Source organism: Lagenorhynchus albirostris, chromosome 5, assembly GCF_949774975.1.
Source record: "Lagenorhynchus albirostris chromosome 5, mLagAlb1.1, whole genome shotgun sequence".
NCBI lineage: Eukaryota > Metazoa > Chordata > Mammalia > Artiodactyla > Delphinidae > Lagenorhynchus > Lagenorhynchus albirostris.
In genome coordinates, this window is record NC_083099.1 from 78779565 (window position 1) to 78799680 (window position 20116).

At 33.6% G+C, this 20116-nt stretch overlaps 1 protein-coding gene across 1 annotated transcript in view; it reads right to left on the bottom strand.

Annotated features, from left to right (window-relative positions):
- STXBP5L (syntaxin binding protein 5L) overlaps window positions 1-20116 on the bottom strand; it is a 368748-nt gene that overhangs the window by 141523 nt on the left and 207109 nt on the right. Inside the window, exons 15-17 of the mRNA XM_060149320.1 lie at window positions 7486-7526; window positions 3589-3806; window positions 1289-1461 (exon numbers count right to left, since the gene is read on the bottom strand). Of these exons, the coding sequence (XP_060005303.1) occupies window positions 1289-1461; window positions 3589-3806; window positions 7486-7526 (432 nt within the window). The remainder of the gene's footprint in view (window positions 1-1288; window positions 1462-3588; window positions 3807-7485; window positions 7527-20116) is intronic.

Genomic DNA, 20116 nt, shown 5'->3' on the forward strand with positions numbered 1-20116 from the left:
TTACAAGTCTGCATTAAATGCTACAACACATGGTATTATTTACTTCATCTCCACTATCAGATTTCTGCTGATTTTACTGGTTTTTCTCTTTTATCCCTATCTTTTATATTTTTTAAATTTTATAGAAAAATACTCAGGTCATTGCAGGACCCACTTTAGTGATGGGTCTTCTTAGCTAATAAATCTACAGTGCTTTCTTAAGCTTTGTTTAATTTTTTGTTCTCTTTCTGTCTTTCATTTTAATATAAATCAATTAAGTGAAGCAAAGTGATATGAAGGAAAAATTAAATGTGTAAAATTATAACATTATGAAAGTTTTCCATTTGCTAAAGTTTAATGATTTTGTTTCCCCTTCATAGATTTTCCTCTCAGTAATGCCTACTTATACTTCCTTTTTTAATTTCACAAGAAAAATTTGGGGTGCGGGGCAGAAGCAATGATTACAAAAGTACAGCAACTGCTAACTGTATGGTAAGCTTATTTTTCTCCTGAAACCTCATCTTTAAATTTCCCATAAGTGTTTTTATAGGAAATGAGGAAACTAGTTATCCACAGTTTCTTGAGTAGCAGACTCAGATAGTTTCATATGAGGCTCAGAGAAATTCCTTGCTTAGGCTAAATTCTCCAACCAGCTAATACTAGAAACATTTGGTTTGACGATGTAGAAGCAGTAAGTGGTAACTTAAGGAAACTGCATTCTTTTGTACCCTATTACCAGAAAGCATAAAAACAAGATAAACATCATTATAGGCTTGATTAACTTTAAGTTTTATTTGAGCATGACACTAAATTTGTTTAGATATACTGAGACAATGCAGTTTATTACAAAATAGTATCAGTTGAAAAAAGAGAAAGAAATATTATGCAATATCCTAGTAACCATGAGAGAAAAAAAGCCTTTTTTCTGACATAGTATTCTTGTAGTAAACTTGGTTTAACTTTTGGATTACAAGAAGGCTGAAGACGTTCCCTAAAAATACTTTATCAGTTGAGAAGTACCAGGCAAGTGGCAAGTTTCTGCTCTGCCAAACGTTTTCCCATTCTATCAAAGCTATGTTTTCTTTAGGGTCGGTCAGGGAAGGAAATATATTAATTAGTAATGAAGAATGGAAATATTGTGCCCTCTTCATAGATATTCCAAAAAAAGAAGACAAAGGTACCCCTTGGTGGACTGTAGACCACTTGACAACAACTTAATAAAAGAGGAGGATGATTTTATTTGGTACAGTTTCAATGAATTATACAATTAACATGTAAAATTGTTTTAAAATTTGGTAGCAACTCTTACTTGAGGCATGGGATACTATCCTTCGTTACTCCTTCACTAGCCACAGTGTTAGTGCTCCCAGAAAGACTCCTTGAAGAAGGAAGCTGGGATGAGAGATCAGGAAATGGAGGACTTGTGTCTGGTTCTGGCGTAATAATATCTTCAATATCACACTGAAGTCGTACCTCTAATGACTTAAAAAAAGAAAAATCAAGTTTTGATTTAACCTAGATTTTCATAACAATCACATTAAAATATCTGGTACTCTTTCAGTAATTATTCATTATTTTTTTCAGATTAATTAGTTCAATTCATAGTAAAGTTGAGATACCCCAAACTGAATTAAATAATAAATTATATAGAATATTCAGTGGCATTCACAAAAAAATGTAAATTAAAAAAATAAATAAATTTATTTATTTTTGGCTGTGTTGGGTCTTCGTTGCTGTGCACGGCTTTCTCTAGTTGTGGCGAGCAGGGGCTACTCTTCATTGTGGTGTGCGGGCTTCTCACTGCGGTGGCTTCTCTTGTTGCAGAGCATGGGCTCTAGGCACGTGGGCTTCAGCAGTTGTGTGGCACACGGGCTCAGTAGTTATGGCACATGGGCTTAGTTGCTCTGCGGCATGTGGGATCTTCCTGGACCAGGGCTTGTACCCATGTTCCCTGCATTGGCAGGCGGATTCTTAACCACTGCGCCACCAGGGAAGTCCTTAAAATGTTTTTTAATTCTTCAGAATTATAAGAAAATACCTACCAGTGGAGATAAATTTTCTGTATAATAAATATTCCTTAAGATAAAGTATAAATTACAATTCCATATATGATAAAATAAAAGGAGAAACTGGTCATGGTTATTCCAATGAAAGAAACTAAATTGGATGTGTGTGTCTGTAAAAACACACACACACGCAACACACAAATTGTTATTTGTACAAAGCTTCTTAGCTTTAAAAAACCTTCATTCAATCTTGACTTTGAATTACTTCAGTATAAATTTTCCAAAATAAATTCCATATTTTTGTTTGTTTCATTAGTTTAGCTCTTATATAATTTCATTAGCTTGGTCAGAATTGCTTAATGAAAAACATATGATAATTTATACTGGAATAAAAAGGTGATCCACACCCTTTTTTTTTAAAGCTGAAAATGTTTTAAAATTACTTTATGACTGCATTCAATGCTCAAATAAAATCTATTTTATAACATAAACATTCACTTTTCAATGTAAAAATAAGAATTTTTGAGATTAAAAACAATTGCTTACAAAAAGTGTAATTATGGAGTAGTGAATACAGCAATATTATCAAAATGATTGTCATAATTATCTTAAAACTTAAAACCTCTGGTGACAATAACAATTACCAATTATTGAGTGCTTACTAAGACACTCTGCTAATGACTTTATATAATCATCACAAGAACTCTATGAACGTGGCATTACAATTTCTAGTTTATGATTATTTTCTGTTTTTCTATTTTATTTACACAGGAAGTTATATGAGTGATGAAGTTGAGACTTACCCAGACTGTACTACTGACTAATGGGCCTTGTGACTTGTTCAGAATCACACAGATATTCATTGGTAAAGCCAGAATTAAAAGCTAGGCTCATCTGACTCCAAAGCCTGGGTTTTAACTAATATATACTTTAAGGGCAATGTTTAATTTTAGCCGTTGAGGTAAAAACAGTTATACATAGGCCTTTAATAGATAATCTTTATTTTCTGATAAAATGGTAAAATGGACTGGGTAGAGAAGACCCATTATCTACAGGTGCCTTAAGTTAGATTTAATTTATCCCATGAGAGCATCATTATTTTGAATAATTAAATTATTTCATCAGTTTAAAAATTAAGATTACGTAAGGCAGGCCCATAATTATTTCCACCCTACAAATATGTTGCTATTTAAAAAATCATTCAAAGTAATCTTATTGTAGTTGAGAAATAATCATTTATGGCAATTAGTTGGCAAAAAGATAAATTTTTAAAAAATTTAATAAAGATATAGAACAAAGCTTGCATTAATTTGACATTTATATATAAAATAAATCAGTAACTATCTATATAAAACCTATAGGCACAATCTATCCTATTTAATATACTAAATTTTGATAGAGAACTGTTTTTGTCATTTTAAGCCAAATTTTTTTAATATGTTATAATAAGTAACAAGAACAATTAAAAATTCTATGAATTGGATTACTGGCCACATACTGTACTCTTGGTGGCTTAAAACCATACCAAGCACTAGTTAAGATCTATGATAACTGTTTTCTTTTAATAACTCTAAGTGTGAAAGTTAAATTTTAAATGACTTACCACTATTTCTGTTGTAATTTCATGTCTGCTGAATTTATAAATTATGACATATGCAGAGACTCCTGATACACAGAATATTCTGCTCTCTGGACACCAGTGGATCATCTGAATGGCATATGGATCTTCCTCTACAATTTCACATGTTTGTTTTCCTTCTCCTACCTTCTGTTTTTCAAACACTTTTGAAGTTTTTAGCTTGTACAGCATCTGCAGTGTTACTATAAGATATTGAATCATAGTTATCTTCTAATTTGAACTTAATTCATAGATGTTGTCGAAGCCTTTTAAATATACGTATTAAATCACAAAAGTAAAACCCAACTGAACAAAATAAACTACATTTTAACAAGGAATCATTCAATGTCATGCTCTCATATCAGTACCATTTAGCTGGAGGAAGACTATAGGGAAAAAATAAACATTTATTGAACATATACTACATACCAAAGAACATGTAGGACCTTTGTATGCATTGTCTCATGAACTCCTCAGAAAAGTCCTGCGAAGTATTTTTATCCTTGTTTATTGACAAAAATACTTGGGTTCAGAAACTTTTAAATGAAACTACTGAGCCTACTTCTCTCTTAAGGGGGACTCCTCAATACTATTTCACAATTTTTTCCTTTGATTGTTAGATGAGAGGTTGATGCTATTCTTCGAGGGTTTATTCCTCTCAACAGATTTTTAGACACTCCTTCAGATGAGAAACATTTGTAATTTACCAGTACCAGTTAGTAATATTGGGAGTCCAATGATCTGGACTCTTTTAGAAAGAATCTTTTCTGAGTGGCTCTGTGTTAGGAAATGGTCAGTTGTAATTGCTAAAAAAGTCTGGTTTTGTGAATTGTTTTTGGGAATATTTATTTGGGGGAATATTATTTCCATTTTAGAACCTGATGATAACTCCGCTATATAAAAGCTCTGATTCTACAAAGGATCCTTGAGAAACATTCTAAAACTCTAGGAGTTCCTGCCAAAAGTGCATAATCTGAACCTAATCATGAGAAACATTAGTCAAACACAAATTGGAAGAGATTCTACAAAATAACTGGCTTGAACTCCTAAAAATGTCAATTTCAAATACTCAGCAACCATTCCAGACTAAAGAAAACTCAACAGATACGATAACTAAATCCAACAAATAATCCTAGATTTTCTTTTATTATGAGAGATATTATTGGAACAACTGGCTAAAACTGAGTCAGATGTGGAAGTTAGATAATAGTATTGTATTAATATTAAGCTCCTGATTTTGATAACTATAATTCGATTATATAGAAGAATGCCCTTGTTTGTAGGACGTATACACTGAAGTATTTAGGGGGGCATGTACTGTTAGAGGAGCATGATGTTTGCAACTTACTCTCAAATGATTATAAAAAGCTATATATATATGTATATATGTATATGTGTGTGTGTGTGTGTGTGTGTGTGTGTGAAAATGGAGGGAAGAGAGGAAGACTAAAGGGTGGGGGAGGACAGGAGGGAGGGGGAGGGAGGAAGCGGGGAGGGAAGGGAAGAGAGAGAGAGGGAGCAAGCAAGTGCTAGATTGAGAGGAGGGCGGGTGAAGGGAACACATGCATACATAGATATTTGGGGAATCTGGCTGAAGGCTATACAACAGTTCATAGTATGTTTTTATGATTTTTCTGTAAGCCTGATGTGACATGGAAATATTAAAGAATATTGCAGACATAATTATTTAACTTTGAGTTAATCAACAGAGATTATCCTTAGTAGGCCTGACAGAATCAGGTGAGCCCTTTAAAAGAGGGATCAGGGCCTTCCCTGAAGTTAGAGAGACACTCCCTTGCTGGCCTTGAAGAAACAAATCACGAGTTTTAAAGCTGCAAGAAAATGAATTCTGCCAACAACCACAAAAGCTTGGAACAGAACTCTGAGCTGCAGGTGAAACTGCAGTCCTAGCCAACACCTCAACTGCAGTCTCTGAGACCCTGAGCAAAGAACTCAGCTAACCTGAACCAGATTCATGACACACGGAAACTGTGAGACAGTATATGGGTTTTGTTTTAAATTGCTAAATTGTGGTAATTTAATACTCAGCAACTGAAGATGAATACAGTTGACCCTTGAAGAGTATGGGTTTGAAATGCATTGGTCCACTTATTCTCAGATAATTTTCAATAGTAAATTCTACAGTATTACACAATCTGAGGTTGATAGAATCCTCAGATGCTGAACCACAGATACAGAGAAATAGTGTATAGTGAGGGCCAACTATAAATTATGCCCCAACTATAAGTTATGCTCAGATTGTGTAGAGGGTTGGCACAATCTGACTGACTCCCATGTTGTTCAAGGTCAACGGTACACATATTAACATAAACTCAACTTTCAAATTCGGTATAACCTCATTTCCTGTACTGGACCTTATCCCACAAAATTGGCAAATTAAGTGATATTTCTCCAATGACATCCATCGATTTGGAGATATGCCCTTATAATTGATTACAGTAAAAATATTAAACATGCTGCAAACCTCTGCAACATATGTTCTGAATGTAATAAAATATTTTATTTAAAATTAACTTCTTAAAATATTATCGTGCATGCTTAAGGGTGGTATGCACTTCAGTCATTAGAGTGTTAAAGTGTCTTCTCACATTTTAGAAGCTAAGGAGTGACTCTGAGGTGGTGGAAAACGAGCAAAGATGTTTGCTCGTTGTAATTGTAACTATACAATTAACTGTGTTCGTGGAACAAACTCAGATTTACATGAAAAGGTTCATAAAAATAAAAAATCTGTTGTCCCTTGGAATTTCCCCCTGAACAATTGATCTTTATTGTGTGAGGTCAGAAAGGGCCCTCAGATTTCATGGCTTTAAATCTTTTAATCATTTCCTCTTGCTGATGCTTTGCTCCACTGCTAAAGGACTCTAGATTGCAGACGAAGATTATCACTAATGTTCAACCTTCTTCCCTCTGCTTTTCTGTTTATCAGTCTTTCTCAGTTCACTTCTATAGCTTCAAGTATCACTTCTATGCTGCTTCTTAATTAGTTACCATTCTTGACTGTTCTCCCTACCTGATAGACAGTTTTACTTGAATTTCCTGGTGTTCCAACAAAATCCAAACTTCCAGAACTCTTCTGTATCCTTATTTCCAAAGAGTTATCTCTATCTTGATGGTTACTCAGAAACTTAGAGACATTGCTCACTTCTTCTCCTCCTAGTCCTGACTATCAAAATCTTAACTATCTCCCAAAACTCAGATTAAATGTCACCCCACCAAAATACCCTTCCTGGATCTACCTGGTTCAAATAAATCTCCCATTTCCGATAAAAAATAGAATTTGGGTTGTACTACATTTAGAGTTCTTATCATATTGTTTGCCCTGTAAGTTCTCTGAAGGGTATGTATGGGTATAATCAAGTCTTAAATCTTTGCATGCCCTTCAACACTGAACAGAGTACCTGTAGTCCTTAAATTATGTAATTCTCAAGATTTCAAAAGAAGTTTTACATTTATCAAATTATTTCTTTTGATTCTCACGGACTTGGTAGACAAGTGGCAAAGAAAAGTGAAGACTAGTGGGATAAAAGCACTTTTCTAAGAGTGAGGAGGTGAAGGAAATTCCTTGAAAAGAGTTAGTCTGACAAAGTTTGGTACTTTTTCCAATGTACATTACCTCATAAATATAATAGGTTGCTGATAAAGAGTGATTTCAGTTGTGTCTGTTTATATCATAAAAGTACAGTAGAGATAATACTTTAGACTGATTCAATAATATAGGAAATGCATGTTTGTAACACAGCCATATGTGTATGCTAAATATGTATCAAAAATATTAACTGTCCAAACTAAAAAGTGGTCAATGGCTATGAGTAAATATTAACTAAGTGTTTTCTGTAATATAAGGAGAAACTTAAAACTTACTTGCAGAAGCATCCCAAAACTTTATCGATCCATCTGCATGACTAGATAAGAAATAAATTAGCATTAAGTATGGTAAATAAAAATCACAATTGTTCTAAATGTATAAAAACTTGAATTACTATTAAAATTTGGTTTAAAAATACCATTTCAATGAAAACTAATGTATGCTAAACCATTTCTAAGCTTAAAACAATGGTTTATTTTTTAAATACCACACAAGAATCTAAATTTTAGAAAAAGACAATAATTACTTAGATTTATTGTAAGAATATTTTATATGTAATAACAATGAAAACTGATCTGTGAAGAATGAACAGTATAATTTTATATAAAATTGTTTTCACTGAATAAAGAGACCTGAGTTAGATTACATTAAAATAATTTTGAAATGAATATCATAGCAGAATTAAAGTTGAGCATAAAAATATAAAAAGCAAATCCTTAAACCTATCTAGAGTTGTATCATTATTTGATAATAGGTATAATGGTAATTCTATAAGAAATCGTCTACAAATAATCGTCATTTCCCCAATGACTAATGATGTTGAGCATCTTTTCATTAACCATTTGTATATCTTTTTTTGAAAAAAATCTATACAAATCCTTTGCCCACTTTTAAAAAATTGGTATATTTGTCTTTTTGTTTTTGAGCTGTAAGGGTTCTTTATATATCCTGAATACTAAACCCTTATCAGATATATGATTTTTAAAAGTTTCTTCCATTCACTGTTACCTTTTCACCTGATAGTGAAGACCATTTTATCTATTTTTTTCTTTGTTGCTTATGCTTTTTCCCCTTTTTCTTCAGTACATTTATTAAATGCATAATTGCATGAAGCCTGAGCTGTGTATGGGCCATTAAAGGGTTCAGTGCATAGCTAAAACTAGGAAAACTGCTGCCCCTTTCTCATGTTGGCAGAGCAGCTACTGCTCATAGTTGGGCCAGTTCTATGGCCTGCGAAGGAGTGGGTAAATATCCCACAGCAAGATTCTGCTGAACTGGAATGGAGCCAGGAGTGAGGGCACTGAGCCACCCTCCCAAGGAAGTGATCTTAACAGCCTATTCTTCCTGGTGTCCAAGCTCTTTTGCTCTGAAGACAGATGGGGAGCTTACAGGCTCTCTTCTGGCTGGGATGAAGCAGGTAGATAATAGAAAAGAAAGCCAGAGAGACTGGGGGAGACAGGAGTTGCTTTTTACTGACTTGGTCATGGATTCCATAGAGGAGCCCCTTGGTGTTTAGGAGCATTTTTCTGCTTCCTTTTTTTTTCCCTGAAAATTCTCCTGCTGTCTGAGCTGCCATGCTAGTAATCCAGCATCCATTTCCTATAATTTCTATGTTTTGGTGTAATATCTAAGAGCCACAGCCACAATCATATTCAGGAAATATTATCCCTGTTTTCTTGAGTTTTATAGTCTTAGCTGTAAATTTACATCTTTGACCACATCTGAGTTAATTTTTGTATATGCCAGGAGGTAATAAGGGTCCAACTTTATTCTTTAGCATGTGGATATTCAATTCTCCCAACACCATTTGTTGATGAGATTATTGTTTGCCCCATTAAATAGGCTTGACACCATTGTGAAAAACCAATTAGTCATAGATGTATGGTTTTATTTCTGGACTCCCAATTCCATTCCATTAAATTATAAATCTGATCTTATGTCAGTACCACACTGTTTTGATTACTGTAGCTGTGTAGGTAATTTTACAATTGAGAAGTGTAAGTCCTTCAATTTTGGTCTATTTTAAGATGATTTTGGCTATTTTGGGTCACTTGCCATCTCATATGAATTTTAGGATAAACTTTTTTCATTTCTGCAAAAAGATCATTGGGATTTTGATATGAATTGTAGTGAATCTGTATCACTTTGAGATACTGCCATCTTAATAATATTGCCTTCTAATTCATAAACATGGAATGATTCCACTTATTTGTGTATTAATTTTTTTCAGCAAAGTTTTATAGTTTCCAGTGCACAAGCCTTTTATCTCCTTGGTTAAATTTATTTATAAGTATTTTATTTTTTGATGCTATTGTAAATAAAATCGCTTTCTTAATTTTCTTTGCAGATTGTTCATTGTTAGTATATAGAAACACACTAACATATATATAAGATTATGTCATCTGCAAATAGATATAATTTTACTTCTTCCTTTCCATTGTGATGTCTTTTATTTAAAACTGCAACAACAGCAACACTCAGAAAACTAGGAGTAGAATAGAACTTCCTTAACCTGGTAAAGGGCATTTTTGCAAATGCCCTTTTATTTTTCTTGCAAATGCCCTTTTATTTTTCCTGCCTCACTCCTCTGGCTAGAATTTCTGGTTCAATAAGAAATAGAAGTAGCAAATGCAGAAATCTTTGTCTTGTTCCTGATCTCAGAGGGAAAGCTTTTAGTCTTTCACCATTGAATATGACGTTACCTGTGGGTTTTGCAAAAATGCCCTTTACCAGGTTAAGGAAGTTCCATTCTGCTCCTAGTTTTCTGCATGTTGCTGTTGTTGCAGTTTTAAATCGTGAAAGTGGTGTTTAATTTTGTCAAATGCTTTTTTTATGCGTGAGATGACTATGCGTTTTTTCCCCTTTATTCTATTAGTGTAGGTATTACATTGATTTTTATATGTTGAAACACTCTTGTATTCCTAGGATAAATCCCACTTGATCACAGTTTATAATCCTTTTAATATGCTGTAAGATTCAGTTTGCTAATATTTTGTTTAGTATACTTGAATCTATATTTATAAGGAACATTGTTGCAGTTTTCTTTTCATTCAGTGTCTTTGTCTAGTTTGGTATTAGAATGATGCCTCAGATAATGAGTTAGGACGTTTTCCCTTCTATTTTTTGGAAAAGTTTGAAAAGCATTTGGTGTTACCTATTTAAATGACTGATAGAATTCATCACAAAGCCATCTGGTCCTGGTCTTTCCTTTGATGGAAGGTTTCAATTACTGATTTAATCTCTTTACTCGTTATAAAACTGTTCAGATTATCTATTTCTTCTTGAGTCAGTTTTGATAGTTTGTGAATTTCTCAGAATTTATTCATTCATTTCGGTTATTTAATTTGTTGGCATAGAACTGTTTACAGTATTCTCTTATAATCCTTTTTATTTTTGTAAGATTGACAGTATTATACTCATTTTTCATTGTGATTTTAATAATTGTCCCCCATTTTTTTTCTTGAGTCACTCTAACTGAAGTTTTGTCAATTCTGTTGAAATTTTCAAAGAACAAACTTTTGGTTTCATTGAATTCCTTTATTGCTTTTCTGTTCTCTGTTTTGTTTATCTCTGCTAGAATTTTTATTATTTCTTATATCTGCTGGTATCAGTTTTTCTTCTAGTTCCTCAAGGTGTAAAGATAGGTTATTGAACTTTCTTCTTCCTTTAATGTAGGTGATTACAGCTATAAATTCCCCTATGAGTACTGTTTTTGCTACATCTCCATGCTATTATTTTTCTTTTTATTTATATCAAAGTATTTTCTAATTTCCCTTGTGATTTCTCATTTGGTCTGTTGGTTGTTTAAGAGTGTGTTGCTTGATTTCCATAAATTTATGATTGTTCCATTTTGTTTCTTCTGTGTTTCTTGACAATCTTGTACATACCTTTAGCAACTTTATTATTTATTTCCATAAACCAACTTTGGCTTTGTAAATCTTTGCTATTGTACATTTTCTTTCTATTTCATTAATTTTTGTTCTTAACAGTATTATTTTCCTTTTTACTTTTGGGGGAATAATTTTTTATCCTTTTTAACTTCTTAAGATAGATAATTAGATCATTAAATTTTTAGTCTTCTTATTAACATGCATGGGTATAAATTTATATTAACTTATACAAACATATAACATGGGTATAAGCTTACCTCTAAACATAAATTTAGATTTATCCACATGTTATATTTTAGTTTCACTATCTTTCTGTTTGTGATATATTAAAATTTTACATTGTGATTTGCTTATTAACCAGTAAGCTAGTTGGGAATAGACTGCTTAATTTTGAAAACTTGTGAATGTTCTTTATATATTTTTGTCATTCGTTCCTAGTTTAATTCCCCTGTGGTCAGAGAACATGTTATATATGATTACAATCCTGTGACATTTATTGGCACTTTTATTATGGTCCTGCATATGGTCAATTTTGGCCTGTGTCTCATGTGCACTTGAAAAGAATGTACATTCTTGAACTGTAGAGTGTAATGTTTTAAATATGTCAGTTAAGTCAGACTTATTAATCATGCTGTTCAAAACTTTCTTTATTGTTATGGATTTTTCCTTTAATTTTAAAATCAGTTGCAGAGAGAGGTTTGTTATATTTTCTTCCACTTATTGCAGAATTGTCTATCTCTTTGTGTATTTTGGGGCCCTGAACTCAAAATTCTTATGGATTCATCCTTTTATTATTTTAAAATAGTCCCTTTTACATTTGATAATGCTTCTTGCTTTAAAGTTTACTGTGGTAGGCAGAATTCTAAAATATTCCCCAGGATTCCTGCCTTCTGGATAATCCTGTATATTCTCTGGGACTGTGGATATAATAGAGAATATATCACTCCCATGACAGTTATATTATGTTGACTTTAAGAAAAGGATACTATTTGGGTGAACCTATCACATGAAACCTATAAATATAGATCTAGAGGTCAAAGATGAAAGAATTTTGAAATTTGAAGCATGAGAAGTACTAGATGCATTGTTACTGGCTTGAAGTAAGAAGGGGCCACGTGGCAAGAAATGCAGGCAGACTTAGGTAGCTAACATGCTCTCCCCCCATGACACCTAGCAAGGAAATTGGGAGCTCAGTCCCACAACCACAAGGAACTAAATTTTTCTAATAAAAACAATGAGTTTGGAAGCAGATTTTCCCTCAGAACCTCCAGATGACAACTCAGCCTTGTTGACCCCTTGATTTCAGTCTTATGGTACACTGAGCAAATATCTCAATCATACAGTGCCAGATGTCTGACCTATAGAGCTGTGAGTTATTAAATGAGTTTTCAGCTGTTAAGTTTGTGGTGATTTGTTATGCAGCAATGGAAAACTACTGGTATAAGTAGATATAAGTAGAGATGTACCAAAATTTTAAATTGTTCATGTTACAATTTTTCATGTATTTACTTTCAAATTTTTAGCATACATATACTTAATGTGTCTCATAAGTGATTTAGAATTTTTTTTATTTAGACTGACAGTCTTTGCTTATGACTGCAGAATACAGTCAAATTATATTTAGTGTAATTACTGATACATTGGAATTTAAATCTGCCAACCTCACAATTATATTCTATTTGTCTAACCAATTCTGTCTTCTTTCTCTCTCTTTTCTGTCCTTTTAAGGATTAATCACATTTTAAAATATTACTCTATTTTATTAGTTTTTGAGTATTATATTCTTGCACTATTATTTTAGTGGCTAACACAGATATTACAAAACTGACCCTTAAATTGTTGATCCTTCAGTTGTTAATTTGACACCTACCCAGACAAAGCAAGAATGTTAAATATTTTATCTCTATTTTCCTTTCTCCCACCTTTTGTGCTAGCATTATGATATATTTTCATTCTACATCACAATATTATTAAAAATTATTGACATTTTAATACTTATACCAAAACATAATATTATTGCTATTTATTTAGATTTATTCTTGCATTTACCTTTTTCTGTTGTTATTATTTAATTTCTGCATTTCTATTATTCTATCTGGTATTGTTTTCCTTCTATTTAAAGTATTCACTTTAATTCTCTCAACATTTGTTTGAAAAAAAATTTGCCTTTATAGTTGAAGAATATTTTTGCTAAGTATGAAATTCTATATTAGCATTTTTCCCAGTAGTATAGAGATTTTATACCAATACCTTCTCTTTTCACCATTTCTGTTAAAATATCAACTCTCAATCTTATTACTGTTTGTTTTATTGTAAAGTGTCTACCTTGGCCGCTTTCGAGAATTTTTTCATTACCCTTTGTTTTCATCAGTTTTACTACAATCTGTGTAGATGGTTTTCCTTTTATTTACTCTGCTTTTAGTTTTTAGCACATTTTGAATTTGTGTTCTCAATGGAAAAAATCTGAGCCATTATCATTCAATAATTTATTCTGCTTTATTCTCTCTCTCTTTTGTTTGTGTCTCCAGTTATATATATGTTCAAACTTCTTCACCAAGTATCGTATATCTCTTATGGTTTTCTTTTTTCTCTGTGATTCCATCTAGATATTTTCTACTCACTATCTTCCAGATTACGAATCCTTTTTTCAGCTGTCACTACATGCTGTTAAGCCAATTTATTTAGTTCTTATTTTCAGTTAGGGTAACTTTTAGTTACATATTGATTTTTTTTATTGTGGTAAAAAGCACATAACATAAAGTTTACTATGTTAACCATTTTAAAGTGTATAATACAATAGTATTAACGATATGCACATTGTTGTGCAGCAAATCTCTAGAATTTTTTCATCTAGAAAAATTGAACTCCACATCCATTGAACAACAACTCCCTTTTACCCTCTCTCCTGAGAACCACCATCCTTTCTGTCTTCTGTCTTTATGAATTTGTCTATTCTAAGTACCTGATATAAGTGGAATCATGCAGTATTTGTCTTTTTGAGACTGGCTTATTTCACTTAGCATAATTTCTTTCTGGTTCATCCATGTAATAGAAAGATTTCCTTCTTTTCTAAGGCTAAACTAAATAGTATTCCATTGTATACAATGCATTTAAGAAACCCATTCATTTTTTGATGGACATTTATGTTGCTTCCACCTCTTGGATACTGTGAATAAATGCTGCAATAAACATGGATGTGCAATAAACATGGAACACCTTTGACATCCTGTTTTCAATTCTTTTGAATATGTGCTTAGAAATGGGATTGCTGGATTATATGGTAATTCTAATTTTACTTTTTTGAGGAAACTCCATATCGTTTTCCATAGCAGCTACCTCAGTTTACATTTCAACCAACAGTGAACAAAGGTTTCAATTTCTCCACATCTTCACCAACACTTATTTTCCTGTTGGTGCTGCATAGTGCTATCTTAACAGTTGTAAAGTGATATCTCATTGTGGATTTGACTTGCATTTCCCTGATGAGTAGTGATGTTGAACATCTTTTCATACGCTTATAAGCCAATTGTGTATCTCTGGAGAAATACCTAATTCGAGTCCTTTGCCCATTTTAATTGAATTGTATGTTTTTCTTGTTGAGTTACAGGAGTTCTTTATATAGTTTGGATATTAACCCCTTATCAGATATATGGTTTGAAAATAACTTCTCTGACTCTGTAGGATGTCTTTTCACTCTGTTGATTGTTCCCTTTTTTTCACAGAAGGTTTTAAGTTGACGTAGTCCCATTTGTCTATTTTTGCTTTTGTTGCCTGTGTTTTTGGTGTCACAACTAAGAAATAATTGCCAAATCCAGTGTCATGAAATATTTCCCATTTTCTTTTGGGTGTTCTTTAGCTTCAGGTCTTAGATTTAGGGGTTTTTGTTTTCAGTTGATTTTGTGTATGGTATATGGTAAAGGTCCAATTTCATTCTTTCACATGTGCAAATAATGTTTTACCAACATCATTTGTTGAAGAGGCTATCCTATCCCCTTTGTATAGCCTTGGTATCTTTATCAAAGATTTGACCATACAGGTGATGGTTTATTTATAAGTTCTTTATTCTGTTTCAGTGGTCAATATCTCTGTCTTTATGTGAGTACCATACTGTTCTGATTACTTTGTAATATTTTTGATTAGCTTTGTATCATGTTTTGAAATCAGGAAGTGTAAGGACTCCAGCTTTATGTTGAATCAAGTTGTGTGAGTGGGTATCCTTCCTTTGTTTCTGATCTTAGAGGGAAAACTTGTAGTTATTCACCATTGAGTATGATGTTAGCTATGTGCTTTTCACACATGACGTTTATTATGTTGTGGTAATTTCCTTCTATTACTAGATTGTTGAATGTTTTTATCATTAAAGAGTGTTGAATTTTGTCAAATGCTTTTTCTGCTTCATCTGAGATGTTCATGTGGTTTTTGTCCTTCATTTTGTTGGTGTGGTATATCACACTGATTGCTTTTCATGTTGAACCATCCTTGCATCCTGAGGATATATCCCACTTGTTTATGATCATTTTAATGTGTAGTTGAATTTGTTTTGCTCGTATTTTGTTAAGGATTTTTGCAATAATAGTCACTGGGGATATTGCTCTGTAGTTTTCTTTTCTGGTAGTATCTTTGTCTGATTTTGACATCATGTAATGCTGGTCTCATACAATGAGTTTGGAAGTGTTCCCTCTTCAATTTTTTGAGGAGTTTAAAAAGAACTACTGTTAATTCTTTAAATGTTAGGTAGAATTCTCCAGTTAAGCCCTCTACTTCTGGGCTTTTCTTTGTTGGGAGATTTTTTTATTACTGATTCAATGTTCTTACTGATTATAAGTCTGTCAGATTTTTAAATTTCTTCATTATTCAGTCTTGGTCGGTTGTATGTTTCCAGAAATTTATCCATTTCTTTTAAGTTATCCATTTTGTTGGCATATAATTCTTCAGAGTAGTCTCTTACGAACCTTTTTTATTTCTGTGGCATCAGTTGTAATGTCTCCTTTTTCATTTCTGATATTTGTTGAGTCTTTTCTTTTTTTCTTAGTCTAGCTAAGAGTTTGTCAATTTTGTTGATCTTTAAAAATCTCAGTTTTTAATATTTTCTATTGTTTTTCTACCCTCTATTTTGTTTTTATTTCTGTTCTAATCTTTGTTATTTCCTTCCTTCTGCTAAATTTGGGTTTAGTTTTTTCTAATCCCTTGAGGTGTACAGTTAAATTGTTGATTTTAGATCTTTTTTTAATGTTGGCATTTACTACTATAAACTTCTTAGAGGTTTACTTGTAAACCTCTTAGTTGTGCTTTTGTTGCATCCCATAAGTTTGATATGTTGTCTTCTTTATCATTTCTCTCAAGACATTTTCCAACTTCCTTGTGATTTCTTTAACCCATTGGTTGTTCAAGAGGGTATTGCCTAATTTCCACATATTTTGTGGATTTTCCAGTCTTCCTTTTGCTATTCATTTCTAATTTCATTTCATTGTGGTTATAAAAAAAATACTTGTTATGATTTCAATCTTCTTAAAAATTTTAAGACTTGTTTTATGGCCTAACATGTGATCTATCCTGGAGAATGTTTCACGTGTACTTGAGGAGAATGTATATTCTGCTGTTGTTGGGTAGAGTGTGCTGTACATGGCTATGAGGTCCAATTGTTCTATACTGTTTTTCAAGTCTTCTGTTCCTTATTGAACTTCTGTCTGGGTGCTCTCTATCCATTATTGAAAGTGGGGTATTGAAAACTACTATTTTTGCACTATTTCCTATTTCTCCCTTCAATTCTGTCAGTGTTTGCTTTATATATTTGGGCAATATGTTGTTAGGTGAATATACATTTATAATTTTTATTTCTTTCTGGTGAATTGACTATTTTATCATCATATATTATCCTCCTGTGTCTTTTTGACAGTTTTTGGCATAAAGTCTATTTTGTCTGATAAAAGCATGCTCACCCCGATGCCTTTTTTTGTTAGCATTTGCATGCAGTATCTTTACCCATCCTTTCATTTCAGGCTATGTCCACCCTTATATCTAAAGTGAGTCTCCTGTAGACAGCATACAGTTGGATCTTGTTTCTTTTTCCATTCTTCTACTCTGTGTCTTTTGATTTGGGAGTTTAATTCATTTATCTTTAAAGAAATGATAGTATAGGACTTACCACTGCCATTTAAAAGTTGTTTTATGCTTATATTGTATTTATTTTGCCCCTTGTTTCCTTTCTTGCTGCCCTCCTTTTGTTTCATTGATTTTTTATAGTGACATGTTTTGATTTGTTTCTCACTTTCTTTTGTTCAATTTCTTTGCAGTTACCTTGTGTATTATGTAAAACATCTTATAGTTATACTGATCTATTTTAAAGTGACAATTTAACTTCAATTGCATACAAAAACCCTACTCCTTAAGTGGGCTACACTGACCTGCCCATTCCAATACCATGTAGAGCAGACACTGATGTCTTCCCAAAGGCAAAGGGACTAAAGACTGGAAGCAACTCTCACCAATGTACCCAGCAGCCCTTGGGCTTAAACCTGGTCTAAACTTAGAATCACCTGGAGTTAAAACAACATGGATGCTCCCACCCAGATCAATAGACAGACTCTGTGGGGAGGGCACATGTGATGTAATTTCTAAATACTCATCATGTAATACTAGTGGGAAACTGCATGGCAACCACATAGCAAACATTTCTTCTGATTCTTTAAAGTGCATACAAATTTGGAGGGAATCAGGGCCCCACTGTAAGTTATGATTCTCCTGTGGGGCTCATGAAATGGCACCTTTAACAAGTTTTCTTATTGGTGCAGATATTATTCCCTCAGGCCCGTATTCAGTAGCACTGAGCTAGAGATATCACGCATAGCACACCTGAGACCACTGAGTAGTTTTTCCAGGGCCTGTTTCCTAGTGGCTGAGCTCCTCCTGGAATAGGTGTGGCCTTGTTGTTGCCTAGGGTAGATGCTGCTGGGTTAGTGGAAATCACATGGTGTATTTAAGGTTTAGGGTTGTGTGAGGGGTCACCCTTAGAAATCTACCCCAAAATACCCTTAGTCCTCAGGGCCTTTAGCCCCCTCTCCTCTCAGGGCCCACTTGACCCACAGGAATCCCCGGGGGCAAGGCATGACCACCTGTCCTCAGGTGAGCTGAGCCTCCATTCCCCATAAGATCCAGAGCATGAAGCTGTTTACATCACAGATCTGTTTGAAAATAAACCAAAGGTTTCAGTGGAGGGTGGATTAATATTTTGTGTTGGGAATGGACAGAAGCCTTTGAAAACGATGCCATGAATGCATATTTGAGGATTAACAACGGAAGATATGATCTACGTTAAGTAATACAGCACATTATAACTGAAAAAAACACTACTCCTTTCTCTCTCCCCTCACTTTAATGTTAATGATGCTGTAAATTATCAATACATCTCTTTATATTTTGTAACCATTAACACACCTTTATAGTTATAGTTTCTTTTTGATTTTTTTTTACATCTTTATTGGACTATAATTGCTTTACAATGGTGTGCTAGTTTCTGCTTTATAACAAAGTGATCAGTTATACATATACATATATTCCCATATCTCTTCCCTCTTGTGTCTCCCTCCCGCCCACCCTCCAGGCAGTCACAAAGCACCGAACTGATCTCCCTATGCTACGCCGCTGCTTCCCACTGGCTATCTATTTTACGTTTGGTAGTGCATATATGTCCATGCCACTCTCTCGCTTTGTCACAGCTTACCCTTCCCCCTCCCCATATCCTTAAGTCCATTCTCTAGTAGGTCTGTGTCTTTATTCCTGTCTTACCCCTAGGTTCTTCATGACATTTTTTTTTCTTAAATTCCATATATATGTGTTAGCATACGGTATTTGTCTTTCTCTTTCTGACTTACTTCACTCTGTATGACAGACTCTGGGTCCATCCACCTCATTACAAACAGCTCAATTTCGTTTCTTTTTATGGCTGAGTAATATTCCATTGTATATATGTGCCACATCCTCTTTATCCGTTCATCTGATGATGGACACTTAGGTTGTTTCCATCTCCTGGCTATTGTAAATAGAGCTGCAATGAACATTTTGGTACATGACTCTTTTTGAATTATGGTTTTCTCAAAGTATATGCCCAGGAGTGGGATTGCTGGGTCATATGGTAGTTCTATTTTTAGTTTTTTAAGGAACCTCCATACTATTCTCCATAGTGGCTGTACCAGTTCACATTCCCACCAGCAGTGCAAGAGTGTTCCCTTTTCTCCACACCCTCTCCAGCATTTATTGTTTCTAGATGTTTTGATGATGGCCATTCTGACTGGTATGAGATGATATCTCATCATAGTTTTGATTTGCATTTCTCTAATGATTAATGATGTTGAGCATTCTTTCATCTGTTTCTTGGCAGTCTGTATATCTTCTTTGGAGAAATGTCTATTTAGGTCTTCGGCCCATTTTTGGATTGGGTTGTTCGTTCTTTTGTTATTGAGCTGCATGAGCTGCTTGTAAATTTTGGAGATTAATCCTTTGTCAGTTGCTTCATTTGCAAATATTTTCACCCATTCTGAGGGTTGTCTTTTGGTCTTGTTTATGGTTTCCTTTGCTGTGCAAAAGCTTTGAAGTTTCATTAGGTCCCATTGTTTATTTTTCTTTTTATTTCTATTTCTCTGGGAGGTGGGTCAAAAAGGATCTTGTTGTGATTTATGTCATAGAGTGTTCTGCCTATGTTTTCTTCTAAGAGTTTGATAGTTTCTGGCCTAACATTTAGGTTGTTAATCCATTTTGAGCTTATTTTTGTGTATGGTGTTAGGAAGTGACCTAATCTCATACCTCTACATGTACCTGTCCAGTTCTTCCAGCACTACTTATTGTAGAGACTGTACTTTCTCCACTGTACATTCCTGCCTCCGCTATTAAAGATAAGGTGACCATATGTGTGTGGTTTTATCTCTGGGCTTTCTATCCTGTTCCATTGATCTATCTTTCTGTTTTTGTGCCAGTACCATACTGTCTTGATTACTGTAGCTTTGTAGTATAATCTGAAGTC